General features: G+C 51.5%; 1 protein-coding gene across 1 annotated transcript in view; it reads right to left on the bottom strand.

Annotated features, from left to right (window-relative positions):
* ARHGEF10L (Rho guanine nucleotide exchange factor 10 like) overlaps nucleotides 1–22189 on the bottom strand; it is a 182730-nt gene that overhangs the window by 52913 nt on the left and 107628 nt on the right. The window contains 6 exon segments of the mRNA XM_075060365.1: nucleotides 9481–9581; nucleotides 10802–10929; nucleotides 11574–11689; nucleotides 14392–14573; nucleotides 16829–16974; nucleotides 19756–19929. Of these exon segments, the coding sequence (XP_074916466.1) occupies nucleotides 9481–9581; nucleotides 10802–10929; nucleotides 11574–11689; nucleotides 14392–14573; nucleotides 16829–16974; nucleotides 19756–19929 (847 nt within the window).

Below are 22189 nucleotides of genomic sequence, written 5' to 3' on the forward strand. Positions count from 1 at the left end.
GCTGGGAGCTGGCTTTTAAAGTGCTCCCTGCCCTCCAGCTTGGGGAGGGCAGATCCCGCTGAAGTAGTTACATGACTACAAGAACACCTCACAAAGCAACGTATTTATCCTTACAGTGCCCCTTGTGCTAGCATCAGCCCGATTTCACGGACGTGGAACTAAGGCTCCGATGTCTGAGTGACGTGCCCAAGTAGTAGATCTGGAACAAGAACCCAGATCTCCTAAGTCCCCAGTCCAGTGATTAAGCAACAGTGCAGCCCATTTACAGAGAGGAGCAGCGATCAGTAGCTATGATATTCCCATCAGTAGTCCAACTTTCAAGGGTGCTGACCCAGGATCATTTATAGCTGAGGACACACTAGAAGCCATGAGCTAACATCACATATTTCTCACAACACGGTTTCTCTACTTTTATTTCCTACTTTTCTCCAAGCAGCCCCTTCTGTCCCCGCCTCACCACTGTTTCAACAGTGAGCCAGGGTGGAGACAAATTATATTTGCAAGATCATCATACATGGCTCAGAACGAGGTGGGGAAGGCAGGGCTCCAGGGAAGGGTCTCACCCTTGAGTCCAGCAGCTCCTTCCATGGCGACCGCGCACTTCATGCATCTTATTTAGTCATTTTCTAGACAGCCATTCCCATGTACGTGCCTTGCCCAGATGCCCTGGCCTGGAACACTGGTTTGCCAAGCCAACCATGGATAGTAGCTGCACCCACACACCCCGGAACCCCTATGTACCTTAGGGGAGAAGTTGCCCTAATTGCTGCAGGAGACTAGTCTCTGATGGACAAGACAGAGGAACTTCTACAACTAGAGAAACTTCTGCCAGCAACGCTCCTCCTCCAACACAAGGAGCAAAGTCAACAAGAGCTCCTCAGCTGACCCAACGAGCTAACGGGCTCGTTTCATCCAAACAACTCCTAGGACGTTCTCTGAAGAACAGATCCTTCCAGCCACTATCACTCCCAGAACGGATCCTTCCTTTTCCACCTGCAGCCAGAAGACCAGGCACCTTCATCTCACTTTTAATGCACAGGGGATGGAGGGTTGGGGTAGATCACACTGCAGCCAGACGTGTACCTGCAGCTCAGGCAGGCATACCAGAGCAAGCATTAATCTAGCTAGCCTGGCTAAATAGCCACGCAGACAGGGTGACACTAATTCGTTGTGGGCTGCACCAGCCCACCCACAACCCTGGGCGCACACTCATTGGCAGCCAGCGCTAGGGTCCAGGCCACCACATCGACACTGCTATTTTTAGCCACTCTCGCTAGACTGAAGCTAGCTCGGCTCCTGGCGAAGGGGCTGTTTAATTGCAGTGTAGACATCAGGCCTGGGCTTTAGGACCGTGCAAAGTGGGAGGGTCCCAGAGCTTGGGCTCCAGCCCAAGGCAGAGCATCTACACTGCAGTTCAACAGTCCCTTGGCCCGAGAACCACGAGGAGGAGTTGGCTGGCACAGGCCAGCCGCGGGCATCTCACCGCAGTGCAGACATACCCACGGAATCCAGAGAAGGGACAAAGCGGGTACCAGCCTGCCCTTTCCCTGACTAAGAGGACAGTGCCCTAATGCACCCTGCTTAGGGATTGCCCAGCCTAGTTTTTAACTGTGCCAAATGATGGGGATTCCCTCCTCGCGTTTTCATTGAGTATCTGTTCTATCTTTGAATCCATCGCGCGGCCAGGGCAGCTTCCCCTGGGTTTAACTTAGTTTTCCCTGGGTTGGAGTTCGACCCTCTTGCCCATCCCAGCTCTAAGACTTGTTAAGTTATTTAACATAACTCCACCTCTCCATCTCTTTGCACTACCACCCTGTGAATCAGGCCCAGCCTCCTTTATAACAGGACCAGACGGAACCCAAGCAAAGCCAAGGAACGTCTTGTGCCCGCTGTGATCTCCGCAAGCCCCACTGGCCCCAATATTCTCTCTTGCGCATGGCTGACCCCAACTCTGTTCAGGCCAGCGGAGATACTCCCAGCTTGCACCCATGAGAGAGGGTGTGAGCCAAACATGAAACAGATCCTTACTGGCTCCCAGTTCTTGCCATCAGACTAAAGCCTTCTGCACTCGGTTCACAGTCGCTCTCTGCTCAGACCCACCCCTTCCTGGAGACAGCTTTTGGACCTCGGTATCAGGCTACATTGAACATGTATGCAGAAGCCTCACTTGGACCTGGATCTGTGCCGTAACAAGGGCGAGGTGAGCGAGGCACTTGCCTAGGGCACACAAAGCAGAAGGGCGCAGCCCTACCGCGATCTGCGGTGCTTCGGCAGCAGCTCTATCACCGCCGCTTCTTCCGCAGTGGGTCCCCGAGTTCCTCTCGGGGGGAAGGACCTATCGCCGAATTGCCACCACCGCTTCATTCATTCTTCGGCAGCAATTAGGCGGCAGGTCCTTCCCTCCGAGAGGGACTCTGGGACCTGCTGCCAAATTGCCACCGAAGACCCTGGAGCTAGTCCTTGCCTCAGGCGAAAAAATTCCTTGTTATGGCTTAGACCGGGATCCTTCCCAGCAGCCAAAGCTCCTGGTTTAGGGGCACCTGTCAATGAAGCTTTATTTCTTGTAGCTTACTTTCCAGCTCAGATCAATAAAGCAGGATAGAGTAACTGATGGAAGAAAGATTGTTAACAAGGCTTTAATCGAGCCACTTAAACCCTAGCTGAGAGCTGTATAGCTCCCCGCCATGGAGGACGACATTCTTTTACGCTAAGAACTTCCCTGCTCTGGTCACGAAAGGGTTAACATGCAGGCACTCCTTGAATCCCCGAGTAGCCACACTAGTCCCTGGCTAGTGACTGGGTGTAACCAGAAAAGCAGCTGAGATGCAGCCCTCAGAGAACTCGGCCAGGCACAGAGAAGCTGTTCAGAGTCTAGGGAAGTATCCAACGGGATATGGACTGGCCACCACGCCCAGCATACCGTAGGGACCATCCCTACACTGGTCTGAGCGAGGTCCCAACACCATCCCCGCAGGTCTTTGCAGTCTGATTTCACGCATGGGAAGTCCCACCAGGGTGATAAACCTGCTGGGCCTTCCTCTTCCTCCTGCCCAGTCAGTTCTAACCGACACAAGAAATAGGGGGAAGAAAGGCAGCCGGAAGGCCCAATATTCCACCCGGAGTTTTCCTTTTCTCAATTCCATCCCGTTATCCTCGGTTATCCAACTCCGCATTGGAAGCAGGACACTCACTACTCCACTGGGCTGACTAAAGGTTATGCTATTGAATGCTTCATTGATCATCCTATAGGATGGAGATGGGTGTCAGCACAAACCTCTTGAGAGACACCAGAGGAAAGGTTCCCTCTACAGGGACACCTACACAGCAGAAGCTGTGCAGGGGGTAGATCTACCTGTGCTAATTTGAATGTGACTAGCAGCGAACACAGAACAGGATGGATAGTGCGAGCCCGGAGCGCACCCTGGGTGCACCCTCATCTGGCTGGCTGTGCTATCATCACTGCTATGGTTACCCACGCAAGCTGGATTCAAGGCTTTTGCTGTGTAGACGCAGACATACCCCAGATCAGCTGTGATGAGCTAGAATCTAGCATCTCTCAGCTGACTAGACTGCTTAGATCAGTGTTCCTCAACAATTGGTCTGTCGTCCTTGAGATCTCCCCGACACTTTTGGAAGGCAGCAAGGCGGTCCCTGGTATCAAAAAGGTTGAGAAACATTGGCTTTGGGCTTTAGGATGAAGCTCAACAGAGTTTAAAATGCATACGGCTCGTCTGCTCCCAAGGAATCCAACAGGGGTGAAACCGGGGGCTGGCATTTCCAAGGACTAAGAGCAGTTCTTTCCGCTTATTTACCTTCGCTCACGCACTGAGTCCTGACTGCTGCACGGAGCAGAGAGAGTCAGGCCCGAGCAGCAGCAGCAAAAAAAAAAAAAAAAAAAAGGAAAAAAAAAAAAAAAAAAAAAAAAAAAAAAGGAAACGAAATAACAAAACATTTCTTCACATGAGGCTTTAATGCGTTTTTATTCCTAACTGGTGGTTACAGGATTTCCCCGCAGGCATCCCAGATAAAAAACAAACTGTTAAAAACAAGAGAATCAAAACTCCTTCCAGCCTGGGGGAATCCAGGCATTCAAAGAAGATTTCAAATGAATTTTTCTTCCATTAAACTTTTTTTTTTTTTTTTTTTTTTGCTGCAGTGGCTGGTGCAGTTAAACAGAAACACAGATAAGAAGGACGCAAGTGTCACCAGAGAACTCTCTGCCGCCGGGGGACTTGAGAGCGCAAGGGAGCTGCGGCCGCCCAGAATCATCTGCCTGCTTTCTTCCTCCCGTTTAATGAAGAGATCAAAGGGTGACTGTGCTCTGAAAAGCAATGCTACCAATGACATTCCAGGGTTACACAGACACCCATAATAAACCTCCCGAGGGGATGTGCTCCATTTACAAAACAAGGGAAGATTTGAAGCTGCCCTTCGAGGCACACACCACCTTAGAGATCAGACGCAGCTTTCCAAAAGCGACTGGCGAATTTGGGTGCCTCGGTTCCGGGGCTCTCAAATTAAGACCCCTTAATTTGCACCCACCCTGTGAGGATCAAAGCCCTCTAAGGCGTCTCAGACTAGGTACCCCAAACTACTAGTCATTGTTAAAAATCTTGGCCATCGCAATGGGATCTTTCTGCTGCCAGTGACATAAGTTATAGGCTGAGTCCAATGGGGCATGGCACAGATTTTTGATAAGATTATGTGGAAGATCAGCAGTTTCTGCATCTGCACCATGGTTTCACACATGGTACTTTTTAATGAAACCGTCCAGGAAGTTCTAGCCCTGATCACTCAGACACTGAACCAACATTCCCTGATCCCATCATCCCCCAGTTTTTCAGACCAGACGTCTCCTTAGGCAGAGCACGTCATCTCCCTCTGGTTAAAACCTTGTGGCCTTTTTGGTGGTTAAAAGCTATCCACCTTGAGGCGTCTATATATGGGGTCACCATCCACATGGGTATGTCATACCTACAGTAGCTAAGGCACCTTTGCTGCCCTCTGAAAAAGGGCCAGGTTCCAACCCACAAGCTTCCATCCTTGGTCCCCTAAGATCATGAACTTTCAGAAGAACTCAGCTTCTATAAAAGCACCAAAACAAGAGTCCAGATTTTCATCGGCGCTCAGCACCATTCGCGATGGCAGCTGCTAAGTGCAGCACTCCATGAAAAATCTGGTCTCGATGGCAGATGCCAAGCACTTGGAAATCAACCCTAAGCTCTTTGGAAAGCCTGTCACTGTTTTTACCTCATCCTTCCCTTCTTTGCACGGAATCATCTGCAGAACAGACCCCACCAGGGCCTTTCCAAGGATGGCACCACAGTGCCAGGTGGTCAGAAATACAACTCAGGCAGGAGAAGGGCGGTTGGGCAACCGTTCTATACTCAGGATTCTCAAGGTTGGCCGGAAGGTGGACACTAGGAAATCTCTGTCCAAGAGTCCAGCCGTACCTGTTAGTCGTGGGCTCGGGAGGCATTAAGGCTGCATGCACACAGATCCGTTCCAGGCCGTGTTGGCCAAACAAGGAAGCTTGGAGAAGTGACAAACAGCAGAATCCTGCAGTATGGCAATAAGAACCAGGCAGTCTCCAAGTGCTGGCCCATTTCCTCAGCATTCAGAGCCAACACAACTCAAGAAAGCCCCCAGGCAGTAGTAGCTGGAGTTATTTATTTCACTCATTTCCAGGGCGCTGATGGTTGCGGCTGCCAGGCGCTTTAATGACAAAAAAATTAAATGCAAAACAAAGAGCCTTGATCAAATGCTGCACACAAACGTGTCTTGCCTTGAAGGTCAATGGAAGAGCCAAGTGCAGCCTGGGAAGGAACAGATGTAGCCACACCACTGGCTCAAGGCTCTGAAGCCCAAAGCGTGGCCTGAAGCCACCCAAGATGAAACCTGCAGTCAGTTCTGTTCCTTCTACTTAGGAACACAGGATCTGCCACATTGCACCAGGATGGGGTCCATCTTGTAGAGCAATCTCCTATCTTCAACAGTACCCAGTTCCACCTGCTTCGTAGACCACTGTGATCATCTTATTTGTGTAAACACAAGGTGGCATCCAAAGCTATAGCTCAGCCTTTGAGAGGGATGGAAAAATAACAGGTAGGGCTGGCTGGCTGTGATCCCCCCCCAAAAGAGAGGAGTAAAACATGGTCCTCTCTATAGAAAGGAGCAAGGGGGACAGAGCAGGTGTCAGGGAAAGACAGGTGAAGGCACTCAAAGCACCCAGCCATGACGCCCACTGCAAGGGTCTCCCAAGTGCTGTAATTTCATCTGAGCCCCCGGCTGGTTTTCTTCCATGCAGAGTATGAACACTCAGCATTGACCAATAGCTGCTTGGAGCAACAGGGGCTGGGTTCCTCCCTCCTGGTTCTCTCAAACATGGCCAGGCTCGCTTTCATGTGGACACCAGCCACGGCAGAGGCCTAGAGAGTCTCTCCCTCCCCTCCAAACAGCACAGGGAGTGTTGCCCCATAGAAGAGATATGCCAACCTCCCTGAGGCACGATCCACAATTGTCCCCCTCCTAAGACATCCGATCAGAGTCTGGATGGACATTCCACAGACATACACACACACACGCCCTGGAGATATAGCGGTAAGTAAATTAATTACGTAACTCAAAGCAGTCAAGAATTCCACCCACCAATTCTGGTTTTAGAGACCCAGGGAAGAGGCCAGACTGAGGCCTGCTGTATGACACCAAGTGTGTTCCATCTCCCGGAACACGCTGCTTTCAGGGGACATCTGCAGGTTTGGTTACTTGAACTCTGGTTTAGCTACATTTGAGCCAGGGTGCTATTTAAATAGGGGTGGGCAGTCATGCCTCCTCCCCTCTCTGCACTTCACACCAAGCAGGAGAACAGAGCAAGGGATGTCCCAAGAACCACCCCTCCTGCCAAGCAGAGCCAGGTATCTTGCAGTGCGCCGGGGGACAGGGACTGGGACCCCTCTGCATAACCTGTCTGCTGGGGCTGGCCACACTAACGTGCAAGTGCTGAACTGCTGCGCTGAGCTCACCAAATCCATGGGGAATGGAGAGAGGGTGCGTGCGGAGAGGGATGATGCCCTGAGGGCTGGGGTTGGGGGAGTATGCATTCTCAGGATGGTGCCAGGGGGCTGTCGGTGTGCACACAGATGGTACCCCAGGGGTTACTGGAGGAGGGGAAGAGATGGTGTTCAGGGAACTTGGAAGGGGCATGTACATGCAGAGGGATGGTGCCCTGGGGCGTCGGGTTGTGTGCATGCAGAGGCATGGTGCTCCTGTACGTGCTGGCCGGCCGGGAAGTATAGTGCTGGGGATTGTGTGCATAGAGGGATGGTTCTCCAGGTGCATAGAGCAATTAGTGTGGTGTTTTTTTGACCTGCTAATTAGTTTTAGCCTTTATGCTGTTAGCATCAGCCATGGACATCATATCCAAACAGAATGGCGCGCTGTCAACTTAACACCTAGTGTGTCTGTTCTCCTCGTACCTGCCTGTCTTAACTAAACAAGTTGGCTAGCAGAGAAAGAGATTCCTGCTATGTAGTGCTTCAAAACACGAGCCCTTCCCCTGGGTAAAAATACTCTTTGTTTTATATCCTTAACTATCCTTCCCCTTCACTCTACACCCAGAGGGCAGATATCTTGGAGCCACCTCGATCCCAAACTCTTTCCACTACCACCGCTCACAAGCTGTAATTCTAAATGGCAGTTACACAATTTTCCCCCTAGCCTCAGTTTGAAAAAAAAAAGAAGTCTAGGCCAGGATACTATTGGCCCAGTATGAATGTAGTTTAAAATGTTGGTTTTCGAGTCTTTCCTAAGCCCTGGGGAGCAGAGGAAAAGTCACTGGCCCCTGCTTTGACCCTCTTCCAATTGGGAACGCCCTGCATCCCTATTTGGGACAGGCACTTAAGCACATATTTTAACCTTAGCACTGCCAGCAGATCTCAAACACATGCTGAAAGTCAAACATGTGCTTAGGCGCTTTCCTGAATCAAGGCCTCAACGAATTGCTCAAACTACTGGCCCGTCTCACGAGAGGCTGGCGTATAGAAAACTCTGACTATGAGGGTATTTCAGGCTACTATCCAGGACGGTTCATCCTCTGTACATTGGTAAGTTTCACCAGAAAGGTTGCCAAAAACAGCTAGAACGTTAAACAATTTGTCCAAATGAAAATTAACATTGGGAACTTGTTACAGGTAGTTGCCTGTTTGTGCTGCGTTGATAATTTCCTTGTAGGAAACCTACGTGAAACCACAAATGCTCCCAAAATAGACTGACTTTTTTTTGTTTGCTTTGTTTTTTTAAACATTTTTAAGCATCCTCAGGGCCGCTGCTGCAAGCTGCCTCCTCTGCACTGAAATCGGAACAGGTACCCTGACTTAAGCAGTTCCTCTATGGAAGTTTTGTGCATTCTAGATTTGTAATTTTATGGTGTTTTCTGGCTACCCAAACCTGCTTTCCAGTTTCTGGTAGGCACTTGCACAACACAATGCCCAGGAAAATAGGGCTTATAAAAGCAGGTTCTTAAAAGCATAGAGGCATGAGTCAGAGAAAATTGCCTATTGCATCCATCTCTCATTGCTGCCACTGCTAGCAGGGGAGAAAAAAATCAGCAATCTCCCAAGAAGTTCTCCACCATCACTGCCACTTCTCAGCCAGCCTAGTGCCTCCTCCAGCAGAGAGACTGCAACAGTTGCTAACACTTGGGTCTTAATCACTAATCAGCAAGGGGGAACCCCACGATGAAAGACCGCACAGCTTCCATTAAAACAAACATCCCTGATGAAATAGTATTAGACTGCCTGCTATGCAGCAGAACCAAACATCTGCAGGCAAGAAAATCAGTGATGCCTTTTAATTAATCCCTGATGAAGCAGTAAGAACGATGAAGGAATAAGCTTCCAAGGCATCAAAGGCAACAGGAAGTCACCCTGATAAGAGACCTCTTTCAAGCCCTATATCTGATGTGTACAAACTAAGCCAGACTTCACGAGCCAAGCCCACCTTGACCGTGGTTCTCCATTGCCCTGCAGTTTGCACACTCATTTGCACCAAGGCAAAGCGAGCGTGAACCACGAGCAGATCAGCATGGGAGCATTGCACGTGGGGCAAGTGCACACGGCAGCGGTGAGCCAGATCCCTTGATCTTAATGGAGCAACACACAGGACTGATTTGGCCCATTGCTAAATCCCAATTTGACTTGGATAAGGGGCATCCAACATTCTGCCCTGGAGACTCTTCGGTGACACAAGAGGCGCTAAAGGCTTTTCCTAGTCAAGCTCTTTGCAGCTCTGCTGGGCTTCAATGCTCCCAAGTTCTAACCTGTGCTTGGCACGTTCCCACAATGCCATGTGCTGGGCAAGGAGCTTTGATGCTTATTTTTCCTGACCTATCAAAGGGAACAGAGACAGTAACAGGCCCTCCCTGCCCCACCCCTTCATTTGCATTCAGAGGGCTGCCCTGCCTATGCAAACAGGGTTACTCACGCAGTCCTATCTTTGCTAAGTGCAGGCGGTTCACCCAGGAGATCTTGCTGAGCGGGTTTGGGGTGATGAAGACCACCATGAAGCTGATGGGACGGCCGGACCTGCAGCAGGAGGATGACGAAGGCCAGAGCTTAGCTCCATTCTGAGTCTGACTGAAAGTCATTGATGAACCTAGGTTCCTAGTACCACCCCAGCCCTTGCTTAGCTACCTTCTGTGCCAAAGGACATTTCACCCACTACAGAAGTGCAACCATCCCTGCAGAGATGGGCAGTAACTGTTTAATAGGGCACACAGGGGCCACAGATAAAAGGGTAGGGCTGGAAATGCACTGACCATGTGGCAGGCAAGCCGGGAGTTTACATATGACATTATGGAGACAGAGAGATCGTCCTGTTGTGGTTTCAGTTACTACGTTCACAGGAGTCCTCTTTGCAGCTACTGGAGTCACTTTCATGGTAGGTCACCAGACGTGGCCTGCGGCTCGCCCAGAAGTCACAGCCGGGGGTTGCCAGCACTGACCAACTGAGGCAGCTGCTAGTTCTTTGGCCATGATCCTCATGCCCTGCAGAACACAGGACCTCGAGAGGCTTTACATGCTATGCCCTGACCTGGCAGAGCCCGAGCTGTTAGACTGAGGAACTGCATCTCAGCGAGAATGGAGGAGGGGACCAATAATTGCTGCAATGGTCTCAGCCAGTCACCCTTCTCTCTGGACTAGATACGAGAGGATCCACGAGGGGAGGGAGAGTAAAGTGAGCCAAGATTCATCAGAAGCGTATTGGGCCAGATCCTCACCTAGTGTAAAGCAGTGCAGCACCATAGTATGCTGATTTCCATCAACTCAGGATCCACCATGAATCTTAGTGTCTCCTCAAAATAAGGGCATAATCCCAGTGTGGGGTGCTCCATTGAGGATGTTCCTCCTTCCATCTCACCCTAATTAACTGGAAGCTGGGAGGGGGGTCACACCTTCCTCCAAAGTACTGGCTTTGAACCAGGTGTTTGTTCTGGTATGTCCCAGCCAGGCCAGGACAAGACAAGACTCAAGCTGCCCAGGCCCACAGACATGTACAGGGCACTAGGTATAAAAGTGAGACCTTATTACAGTCTGGCATAGGCTTCCATTACCTGAAACATGTACACCTGGGCTGATCAAAGCACTGGAACACGCTGTAGCATACAGTTCTGCACAGGTCTACCAGGAGATTGGTTAGAGCGGGCCAGACTCCTGGAGGTTGACTTGGCCCTCTGCTTCTGTCTCCGTGCTCAGAGGGATGCAGCAGGAAACGCCCTGCCCATGGGATCTAAGAGCAGACTTACTTGTCCGTCTTCCCTGGAAGCAGGAGACGAAGGCGACACTTGTTGGCCGAGTGGATCTCCTCCTCCTTCACTCTCATCATCCTCTGCAGGGCCAGGCACCAATCCTGAGCCACAGTCATGTTCAGATTCTGGAAGCAAGAGAGAAAAGGAAACCCCTGAGATGCAGGTATCAGAGTGTGGCAGACACAGCCAGGCAGGAGTCCAGGAGTTACCATCAAATTGCACCCAAAGACCCACCCAGCAAGAGCGGGGCCCTGGACTAGCATAGGCACCCATGCCACCAAGGGTGGAGAACCAAGTCCACTATGAAGTTGGTATGTCTGGAGGTTCCTGGGGAAGCCAATGGCCATCCACTGTAGGACATCCACAGACCAAGGACCTGCCTGCCTCCCCAGCTAAAGAGCCAGCATAGCAACGTTGGATGTAGGTGCTGGGGAGGGGTACGTAGGACTGTGGCTAGGGAAGAGGGACAGTTGCTTTAGAAGTAAGATCGTGACAAATCTCATTCAGTGCCAGTTTCTGCCCTGCTCCAAGGTTATGTTCTTTGTCGTTTAGACCACTAACTTGGGGTCTGATTTCCAGACTGCAATGGCTTCTCCCAGCCTTGGTTATGTCCAAGTCACAAACCATCTTGTGGCTTGCTGATCACAGGGGAAATAGCTCCATTTCTTTAATAAATCCCATTCCCAGCTGACCGGAGATCTGCTCGCAGGAATCAGCTTGGAGAGAGAGAGCTGACACTGATTGTGAAGGGGAACTGCCTGGCCATTACCTGGTAGGTGCCATGGAGGGTGCTGATGAGCAGGGTTATCTGCTCCACCACAGCCAGATCCTTCTGCAAATCTTGGAGCTCCTGGAAGAGCCGTGGAGGGCCCAGGTACATCTTATCTTGGGAGGAAAACAATGCATTAGCGGGCAGAGAGGGGCTTAGTGGGTTTCTCAGCTGACCTTCCACTTTGGGAGACTTGGTTTCAAATCCCAACTCGGGTCACAGGGGGAAGCAAGTTCGCATTTGCCCGGTGTACAACTGGCAGACTGCCCAGGAACAGAAGAGCAGTGGGCGCTAGAGTTCAGGACTGGAGTACGTTAGCATAGCCGCAAGGGGAAAGCTTGCGCAGACTCTGCCGGTGCTACCCAGCCCCGCTTTCCCAAGTGCCAAAATTCACTTGTGCTGAGAGCAGGAATTCCACAGAGTCCTTTTGCCATCACTACTCTGGGTCTTCTCGGCAGCCAAGCTCATAGGGCAGCAAAGTCCTAAGCGTGGGGCTGCCTTTCAGACACCCCATGGATTTTAAGGCCAAAAGGAACCATCATTGCGATGATCTAGCCTGACTCTGGAGTGGGGCACGGATCGGCATTCATGCCACGCTCCCAGTCAGTACCCGGGCCAAGCTGGGGGAGTGAATGATCCAACCAGTGGGCCAAACTCAGTGATGATTCCTGGTCATGTGCCACCTGAGGCACGTTGCGCATGTGCTAAAAAGTCATTGCCTGACTCCTGCACAGCGTAGGCTGGAGTCTCCCCTGATAATCCCCGCACCGGGCTCAGATTATGGTTGACTTAAGGAACATCTTTCAGAACGACCTCGAGTCTCAATTTAAAGACCCCACGCGATGGAGAATCCACTATGTCTCAAGGTCAGTCGTTCCAACAGCTAATGATGAGTGAGGCATGTGGAGGGGTCAGCACCTCGCTCCCGCCCAGAGGGGGTAAAGCAGCCCTGAAAAGGGTTGCAACTGGGAAATCTGGGCTGATGGGGAAAGCAGCCACAGCTGTAGCCAGTGCAATCAGGGCCCAGTTGGCTCTATAAGAGGGCTGAGGGCCAGAGGCTGAGACACTCTCTCTCTCTAGCTTTAGAGAGAAGGACCTGGCTGCCTGGTAGCTGAAAAGGGTACCCAGGGTGGAGCAGTGCTGGGGAAGGGTAGAGGGAGCTCCAGCCTGGTAACTCCCCAAGCTGCAAGCCTTGCTGAAAAGGCCAAAAGGAACTGGGGCTGCAGGAGGGCAGCCCAGAGACAGGCAAAGGCAACAGGTCCTAACCCCCCTTGCCAACGTTGAGTGGTTTATGGACTACAGTCCACCCCAGCGAGCAGGCACTAGAAGGCGACTGGCAGTAGCCACTGAGGCAAGGTGGGGATAGAGGGTTGGGGGTTCCCCTGGGAGGGGAGACTCAGAGACACTGGGTTGCTGCTGGGGGCAGAAAGCCTATGTAACGGGGTACCGGGATGTGGGAGGGACACAGAGGCCAGCTGCAGGCAAGACACTGGCCAACAGAGGGTGCTCCGGAGCTGGTGAAGAGCTAATTCCCAGGACGACTCCCCGGCATGGCGCCTCCTGCTGGTCATCGCCCTGCCATAAGGCAGCACAAAGGCGGCTCCTTGGGGTATAAAAAATTGGCCCCGAAACAACAAGTTCAAAGACAATATTTCCACCTGATAGTCCCGACTGTAAAAGAACAGGCACGAGGGGGCTGGAAAGGGTAGAGCTGAGATGGGTCAAGCACCACCACGGGCAGGGATACAATGAGACACATCCAGGAACCCAAGCAGCAAAGGGCTCCGGTTTCTGGTCCCATACAAGCAACTCCCAACATGTGTTTATTGCTTGCTACATCTTCGGTTTCAACACTGCCCACAGAGGAAGTCCCTTCTAGCCAGCAAACCAAAACAAGAGGCACAGGCAATGTTTGTTAGTCATCAGCAAAAAGTCGCTGCAGAGACCCAGCCAGCCACAGGCATGGAGTCATTCCCGTGTTAGCCCTCATGTGACCGAGGAGTCATGGGCTCAGGCAACCTCTGAGTCTAACAAACACCGAAGCAGGGACCAGGTCTCTGGGTTCAGGAAAGACCCAATTCTTCCCCTTCCATCACGCAGGGGGTGCTGGCTAGAGCGGACACTGCTGAGTTCAGTCACTGAAGAGCGCAGCCAAGCATTGATGGGGTGCTTCCACCAGTGCTGCGGGGGATCAATGAGGTGGAGAGAGAAGGGCTGGAGAACCCCTCCTTTGGGGTCAGCGATTTGAAGGTGGCACCATGCTCTACCACATCACCATGGCCCAACCCAATGGCACATCCCAGTAAAATTCCCAGATTGACCCAGCTTGTACAGCAAAGCTCTAATCACCCACTGCCACCACTGGAGTGAACCTGGGGGGTGATTTAACTGCACTAATGATCCCACAATGGAAATATTGCTGGGGCTCTGCCCCCATGAACGCTGGCACACACCTGGGGGGCTGACATGAGGATGGGACCCGGAGGGGCTGGAGCAGCCTCTGTGGGGTCCAGGATTGGGCCAGGGATCAGATAGGAACTGCTGGGATGTCTCCTTCCCAGCCAGGAGCTGGCTGCACCACTGAGTCTCTGAAGATCCCCTTGCTCCCCCCTCCTATTCCCTTCCCTCTTCTCCTCCCACCTCGCCCATTTGAACCTTGAGCACTAAAAACAAGGCTCTGCCACTGGAGCTGTGGGAGTAACTCCATTGGCTGGCAACAGTAGTAGACTCTTATCCTCCACGAAGCAGTCACTGACTAGAAGAAGACTGAGCACACTAAGCTGGTGTGCTATAGCCCCACCGCCGAGTGGATACTCACTGGACGACTGGCTGGACGACGCGTGTTTTTTGGCTCCCGCATTCTGGATGACCATGTTGTCTTTGTCGTACGTGCTGTTCTCCTGCCCAACTTCCACCACCTGCACCTGGGGGAGGGCAGTGTTCCATTTCACGACATACTTGGGGCCCAAAGGGACGAGGCTGCTGATTTCCAGCTGGCCCCTGCAGAGAGGGAAGAGTCTGTTATTCCCTGAAAAAAAAGCATCCTTACATTCCACCAACTTCCCCATCCCCAGCCAAGCCAGAACCCTGCGGCACCAAGAGGGAACAGTCAGGTCATGCTCGGAGAACACCTCTAGACCAGAAAAAAGCAGAAACATTTGCAAGCGCAGTTCCCTCTCCCTTGCTTCAAAACTTGCATTCCACACCCTGCACCAGCATGTTAACACCTTCCACCATAAACTGCACCCCCAACACATGAGGCAAACAGACCAGACCACATGCTAAGCCTACCTTGTACTCACAGGCCTGGAAAAAGAGAAGATTAACAAAGGTCACTACCACAATTGCATGCAAGTCATCCACTTCTCTCCCTTCCCTGGGTGTTGCAGCTACTATTTTCTACCCTCTGCTCTGAAGAGAGAGACCTGATCTAATAGTTCGGGAAAGCAGGAAGTCCCGAGTTCAAATCTTGGTTCTGACACCATCTGAATTCTTAGGCAAATCCCTTAGGGCAAAGTGTTCTGATTCAGGTCTGGAAATGCACATTCAGGCAGCTGCAAAGGGGCACTAAACACCTTTGGAAATCAGGCTACTTATAGAATGATAGAAGATTAGGGCTGGGAGTCCTTCCCCTTGCGCTGAGGCAGAGCTAAGTAAATCTAGACCATTCAGGACAAGGGTTTGCCAAACCTGTTCTTAAAAACCTCCAGTGATGGGAATCCCCCAGCCTCCCTAGGTAACCTCTTCCAGTGCTCAACTCTCCTTAGAGTTGCAAAGTACTTCCCCAATATCGAGCCTCAATCTCCCTTGCTGCAAAAAATAATATAATAAAATAAACCGATGATTTCTTGTGCTACCCTCAGCAGACAATGAGAACAATTGATCACTATTCTGTTGACAACAGTAAAGTGTTATCATGTTTCCCCTTCAGTCTTCTTCTCTCAAGGCTAAACATGTCCAATTCTTTTAACCTTTCCTCCCATGTCATGTTTGCTAAACCTTTTCGTTGCTCTCCTCTGATCTCTCTCTAATATGGGGTGGCCAACCTGGGGCTCCAGAGCCACATGTGGTTCTTCAGAAGTTAATATGCAGCTCCTTGTACAGGCACCGACTCCGGGGCTGGAGCTATAGATGCCAACTTCCCAATGTGCCCGGGGGGGGGGGAGGAGGGGGCTCACTGCTCAACCCCTGGCTCTGCCCCCACTCCACCTCTTCCCATCCCCTCCCCTAAGCCTCACTCCTCCCCCACCCCAGAGCCTCCTGCACGCCACAAAACAGCTGATCGGGAGGTGCGAGGAGGGAGGGGAAGGTGCTGATCGGCAGGGCTGACAGTGGGTGGGAGGCGTGGAGGGGGGGCAGCTTCTAACATATCACTGTGGCTCTTTGGCAATGGACATTGGCAAATTCTGGCTCCTACTCAGGCTCAGGGTGGCCACCCCATCTCTAATACATTAAACTTCTTTGTGAGGGCCAAAACAGAGGCCTCACCAGCGCTGAGCAGAGTGGACCAAGGTCGTCTTTAAGTGCCTAACTTCAAACATCCACACTGAAAAGTTTTAGCCTTAAATCTTTACTCCGGTTAATTATGCCCTACAGAGCTTCAGTCACCACATTCTCTTAACCCGAGGAGCTCGACTCAGAGGCTGTAACAACGATGGGTAAAATGAGATTAGGATGCAAATTACGATTGACGGGGGCCCAGGGCAGCACTCTGCAGGAAGAGGCTACATGGGGATCCAGGCTAGACAAGTTTGCATGGCAAAACTGCAGGCAGACACTGCAGGGCTGGAGGTGGTCTCAGTTTGCTGCAGCTCTGGCCTGGCAATTTACTGAGCCACCGTCACTGGTTCTAATACCTACATATTTATAGCCACATAATGTAGCTTTCCTGCAGCAGCCCTTGCGTAACTTGCCAGTGCTGGGAAAGTGCAATCAAAAGGCATATTTTAAAGTCAAATGGCCTATAATTTATCACTGGTATAACTCTGTCGAAGCCAATGGGATTACACCAGGGATCCATTTGACCCAAACTTGCCAGAACGACTGCAAAGAAAAGTCCCCAATCCCAGCAGAGCAGCCAGAGGTTTTCCTGGAGGCAGAACAGAGGCGGCACTTTATAAAGGTCAGCCTACATTTTTTTTTTAGTTGGATTTCCTTGTGTGAAGCCTCGATACTGTATCCCTGCGGATTCCTCCAGGGCTGCGGGGACAACATTTATGACGGGCTCTCGGAGGAAATGAACGCTGCCAACGTACTTGAAGTTGATGTTGGCACACACCAGCATGTCGTTCAGCAGGAACACCTTGCGCTCCTTCGATTTGATCAGCTGGCCACGGTCCCCGTAAACAGTCTCCGTCAGGGTCTCGCAAAGCAGCAGCTGGTGCTGCCCCGAATTCAGCAGCTACAGAGGAAAAAGAGCAATGAGGTCCTTTATTAGAAAAGCAGAAGAGAGGGGAACAACCTAGCTAATCACATGCATACGCACCACTGCCCCCTGCTGAATGGAATCAGAACTGCTCCACTCTGTGTCATAGGCCCTATATTGCTAACAGCTATTGGGGTTTCTCCTTTAGCTCAGGGGCCTGGGCTTTCAGAGCAGGAGGATCGGAGTTCTGCCACGCAGTTCTGAGCAGGCCCAGTGCACAAAGTAGAGACAGCAGCCCTAATGGATTCATTACGGTAACTATTTGCTCCTTTACAGAGATGTATCCAATAGGACTCCACAGCACAACAGCAATGGCACACTGAGCTACAACCCAACAGAATCAGGCTCAGGGGCCACTTCAGAACTTTGTTCCTCGGCCCTGAAGTCTCCGAGCCCAGCTGCAGGGAGGAAAGGTGGACAGTGTCAATGACTGAGAGTACGTATATGCTACGTTTTAAAACCTGACACAGCAAGTCTCAGAGCCCGAAAGTCCCCCACTTTACAGGATGAGTCCCTTTGCTTTCGCTTCCTCTGCAGAGTAGATTGTGCCCCGCTCAGCCCCAGCACTGCCTGGGCACATGCTGTTCTGCAAATGCCTTGCTCCGGCTATTTCGAAATCTCACTGACTTTCAATCTCTCTCCTCTCAAGGAGTAAACGCCAAGGGTGGGGGAAGATTTCCACCCAATGCTCTTTGAGAAATAACGCAGTGTCTGGATACCAGTTAGCCTGGCCAAGAGTAGTGCACGCACGCACACACATCCATCTGAGAGACCGGACACCAGCAATCCATGCAGGCTGCAGCAGCCATCGGCAGTCACCTCAGCACGGACCAGCCTGTGCCTTGCTAGAGTAGGCAGAAGAGCCTGTTACCAACCAGGTAGTTAGCAGGGTAACTTCCCTGTTTTCAGAGAATGCCCTGGTGCTTTGACCCATTTATTGTAAGCCTCACCTGACAGGAACCTGCTGGGCCGGGGAAACTCACAGGTCGGCCAAGGAGATGGGGCGTTCCCTGCGGCACCCCCATGGGCCACCAGATGAGCTACGTGCTGGCAACCTCCCCTCTCCATGAGGTCTTCCACCTGCCCACCACCCCCAACACAGAGTCCAATCTATTGGGGAGGAGGGGGGTGCTTAGCTGGGGGAGACAGGGGGCTCTCTCTCCACACTCTCTTCCCACTCATACTTAGCTCAAATTCTGCCCCACTTTGCACTCTGAATTGCCGCTCAGCCTAGATGGGCTGTCACTGCACTTAGGTGGCTCAGACGAACCTCTGTGCCGGGCACCAGTGCACTGCCCCTGCCTCCCATTCAATGCCCAGCAGCACCTGAAATGGCAAGGCCGGGTACCGGAGCAGCCCAAGGGCTCACACAGCTGGCTACGGAGCTGTGGTTGGGCTGGACAGTCTGGGTGAGCCGGTAACAGCCGCCTGAAAAGGGAGAGTTTATCAGAAGTCACGGACAACCCATCCCCAGGTCTTGATGCGTTCAAAGTCCTCTCAAATCAGAGCTTTCACTTTGAATAAGACAGAGCCTCCATCTCTCCCTTTGACAGGGAGCATGCCCAGGCAGACTGCCTGGTTACTGTGCCCAGGCTTCCTGGTAGAAGCCCCGTTGCAGACAGCCAGGCAGATGCCAGCCAGCCTAGAAAGTCTGAGATGGATTTTAAACAGAGATGAGCCCAAGCTGCAGAGTTTAGCTCCAGAGCAGGAGAGTGCAGTCAAATCCGAGGGATTTGAGTATGAGTCCTGCTCAGACAACACCATCCAGGCTCCAGAGATCTGTTCAAGAGCCAACACTCAGGGCTAGATGCCACAGGCTGGCCACACCATCATCCTGGCTACCTTGCCAGCCCTGAGAAGCAGGCTGAGCAGATAAAGGACAAAGCCACAGCCAACTTGTCAAGGGTAGCGTGAAAGCCAGCAAGCGGAGCCATTAGAACAGAGGACAAAGAGGTGGTGGAGTTTGCAGAGCGCTCACTGATGCATCCTACTCCTCTCCAGGATGCCTCTGAAGCTCCTGGGCTCGCACCTGCAGCATGGAGACAGTGTGGCACTAACAGTTCCATCGCAGAAGGCAGGTGTATGGGGGTGAAACACAAACAGTGAGCAACTTCAGCAGGCGACCACAGGAAGGATGTTGGGTGAAGGGAGGAGGAGGATCCAGGAAGGAAGACATTTTGGTCCTAGCACTGTAAGCCGGAGGACAGCACCATGGATCACCAGAGAAAAACTGGGAATTCTTCTGACCAAGGGACACACGTCAGCCACAACCCAGCCTAGTAGATTGTCTTCTCCACACCACGGTCATAGGCAGAATCCGCTCCGGGGAGCTCAGATATTCAGTCCAGGCTTCCCCTCTCCATTTTCCCTTCCAAATGGGCAAAGCAGATTCACAGGGACCATTGTGATGATCTAGTTTTGACCTCCCTGGACCAGTGCCTCCCTGCCCGGACCCAACAAAGATGCTGTTAGCAAGTAGCTGCACACACCTGGCTAGAGCCCGAGCGGGTAGATTCCTAAACTAGGGAAAGTTTTGTGCCCAGCCAGAAATGGATTCTGAACAAATCTTTGGGGAGAGGAGAGAACTACCTTTTCCAGCCATCCTCTGCAATAGGCTACAGCTGGGGTGGGGGTGGGGGTCGGGATTTCTAAAGTATTCACGTACACACACTGTCATCTAGTGGGCAGAGCCAGGAAGGGGAATTTCCTGACCAGAGACGCTGAGCCCTGCCTTCACTCAGGAGCTCAAGCCCCCACCTTGTTAAGGCTGCTGCGGTCACTGACGCTCCTGATCAGCTGCTGGATCTCGGTCATCTGGTCGGCCACTCGCTTCTGCTCATTGAGTTTCTCTGCCAGCGTCTCCAGCTCGGTGAGGGCAAGCTGGAGCGACAGCCTATCCGGGTGGCCTTTCGGGGTGTTCTTCAGCATATCCTGGGGTGAAAGAGGGAGGGAGGAAAATCAAGTCACCAGGGAGGGAGATCATCCCCACACATGCACCTGGCAGGCCAAGCTGTGGCCCGGAGGGAGCCCCTGATGGCACGGCACTCAGATTTTCAGAGGTGCTGAGTAGCTGTCACCCCAAAGCAGCACTCATGAAAAACAACTGGATTTTAGACAGGCCTGGCCTGCACAGAGACTTGAGGAGCAGCAGCCGCCCAGGACAAACATGCATGTGTACACATAGGGACACTTTCTGCAGCCGCCAGGGTGATCAATGCACCACGGACTCTTCCCCCAAGGCACAATGTGCAGCTCCAGGACACTCAGCTGCCCTGCCCAGGTCCCTCGCCTGGCGGCTTCAAGCTGCCCAGGCACAAAGATGTGGGAGGAAGAGGCGCTGATTTTGTTTCATTTTCCCACCGTGCTGACTCAGGGCCCCTGATGACAGAACCTCTGCTGAGTGGGAGCTTGTGACACCCTGGCATCCCAATTTTCACCACTGTCGTGTAATTAGGATACGTTTGTACAAAGTGCGCATTGTGAAGGATCATTCTAAGAGTCTTGATCTGGTAGACAGTAATATCTTGTTGAGTTGTATGTGCTATTGGCATATGTGAAGTTATAAAGTTCGGCTATGTTGGAGGTTGAAAAAAACACTCACAAGCAGCCTTTCAGGTACATAAGAACGGCCGTAGTGGGTCAGACCAAAGGTCTATTTAGCCCAGTATCCTGTATACCAACAGTGGCCAATGCCAGGTGCCCCAGAGGGACTGAACCTAACAGGTAATGATCAAATGATCTCTCTCCTGCCATCTATCTCCACCCTCTGACAAACAGAGGCTAGGGACACCATTCCTTACCCATCCTGGCTAACAGCCATTAATGGACTCCATGAATTTATCCAGTTCCCTTTTAAACGTTGTTGTAGTCCCAACCTTCATAACTTCCTCAGGCAAGGAGTTCCACAAGTTGACTGTGCGCTGTGTGAAGAACTTCCTTTTATTTGTTTTAAACCTGCTGCCTATTAATTTCCTTTGGTGACCCCCTAGTTCTTGTATTATGGGAATAAGTAAATAACTTTTCCTTATCTACTTTCTCCACATCACTCATGATTTTATATACCTCTATCATATCCCCCCTGAGTCTCCTCTTTTCCAAGCTGAAGAGGCCTAGCCTCTTTAATCTCTCCTCATATGGGATCCTCTCCAAATCCCTAATCATTGTAGTTGCCCATCTCTGAACCTTTTCTAGTGCCGGTATATCTTTTTTGAGATGAGGAGACCACATCTGTACGCAGTATTCGAGATGTGGGCATCCCATGGTTTTATATAAAGGCAATAATCTATTCATCTTCTTATTCTCTATCCCCTGTTTTATGATTCCTAACATCCCGTTTGCTTTTTTGACTGCCTCTGCACACTGTAAAAAGGCCAAACAATGTTAACGGCTTATTGAGGAAATGCACACAAGCACCAGGATTACCCCAGAACTGTGTACAACAGAGATGGCTCCACACAGTGGGAACTGTTTGACCCAGATCACAGTAAAAGAGCTTTCCAGCAAGTGGGAGGATATAAAAGGGGGGAAATTACATCATGATGGTACCTCACTCTCCCCACAACACACCTGGAAACACCTGAGGAACAAGGACTGAACGGGGGGAAGTGATGGTCCCGGGTTAGAGGGATTTTAGCCTGTGTATGAAAACCTGGGAAAGCCAAGGCAGCTTGTGCCTTAAGAATCTGCCAGCCTGTTTATCACTCAGGGTGAGAATTTGCTAATTCACATCCTACCTGTCTAGTATGTTAAACTCAGTTTCCGGTTTTGCAGTTAATAAACTTGGTTTTGTTTGGTCTAAAACCAGGGTGGAAATCATACTTGGGGCAGAAAGCTGTTACATATCTTCCTCCACGTTGAGGGAGGGGGCAAAATTCGTGAGCTTACGCTGTAAAGTTGTCTGTGCAGCGCAAGACAGTATAAATTGGGGTTTACACTCTGTGGGATGGGGGGGTGCCTTAGCAACTGGGGGGTGCCTTAGCTGAGCTTTCCCAGGCAGAGCAGATCTCAGCATGTGTCTGAAGCTGCAGCTGGGTGTGTCCCTTCCTGTAAGTGTGTGTGCTGGTGAAAGGGCAAACTTGGAGAGCTTGGCAACTTATCACCACATCACATAGTGTGAAAGGAGCCCAGGCTGGTGGTTCAGGTGGGCTCGGTGGTACTTCAGTTGTAAGTGGCATCCTGGGGGAACCCGCCA

Source organism: Chelonoidis abingdonii, chromosome 23, assembly GCF_003597395.2.
Source record: "Chelonoidis abingdonii isolate Lonesome George chromosome 23, CheloAbing_2.0, whole genome shotgun sequence".
Lineage (NCBI taxonomy): Eukaryota > Metazoa > Chordata > Testudines > Testudinidae > Chelonoidis > Chelonoidis abingdonii.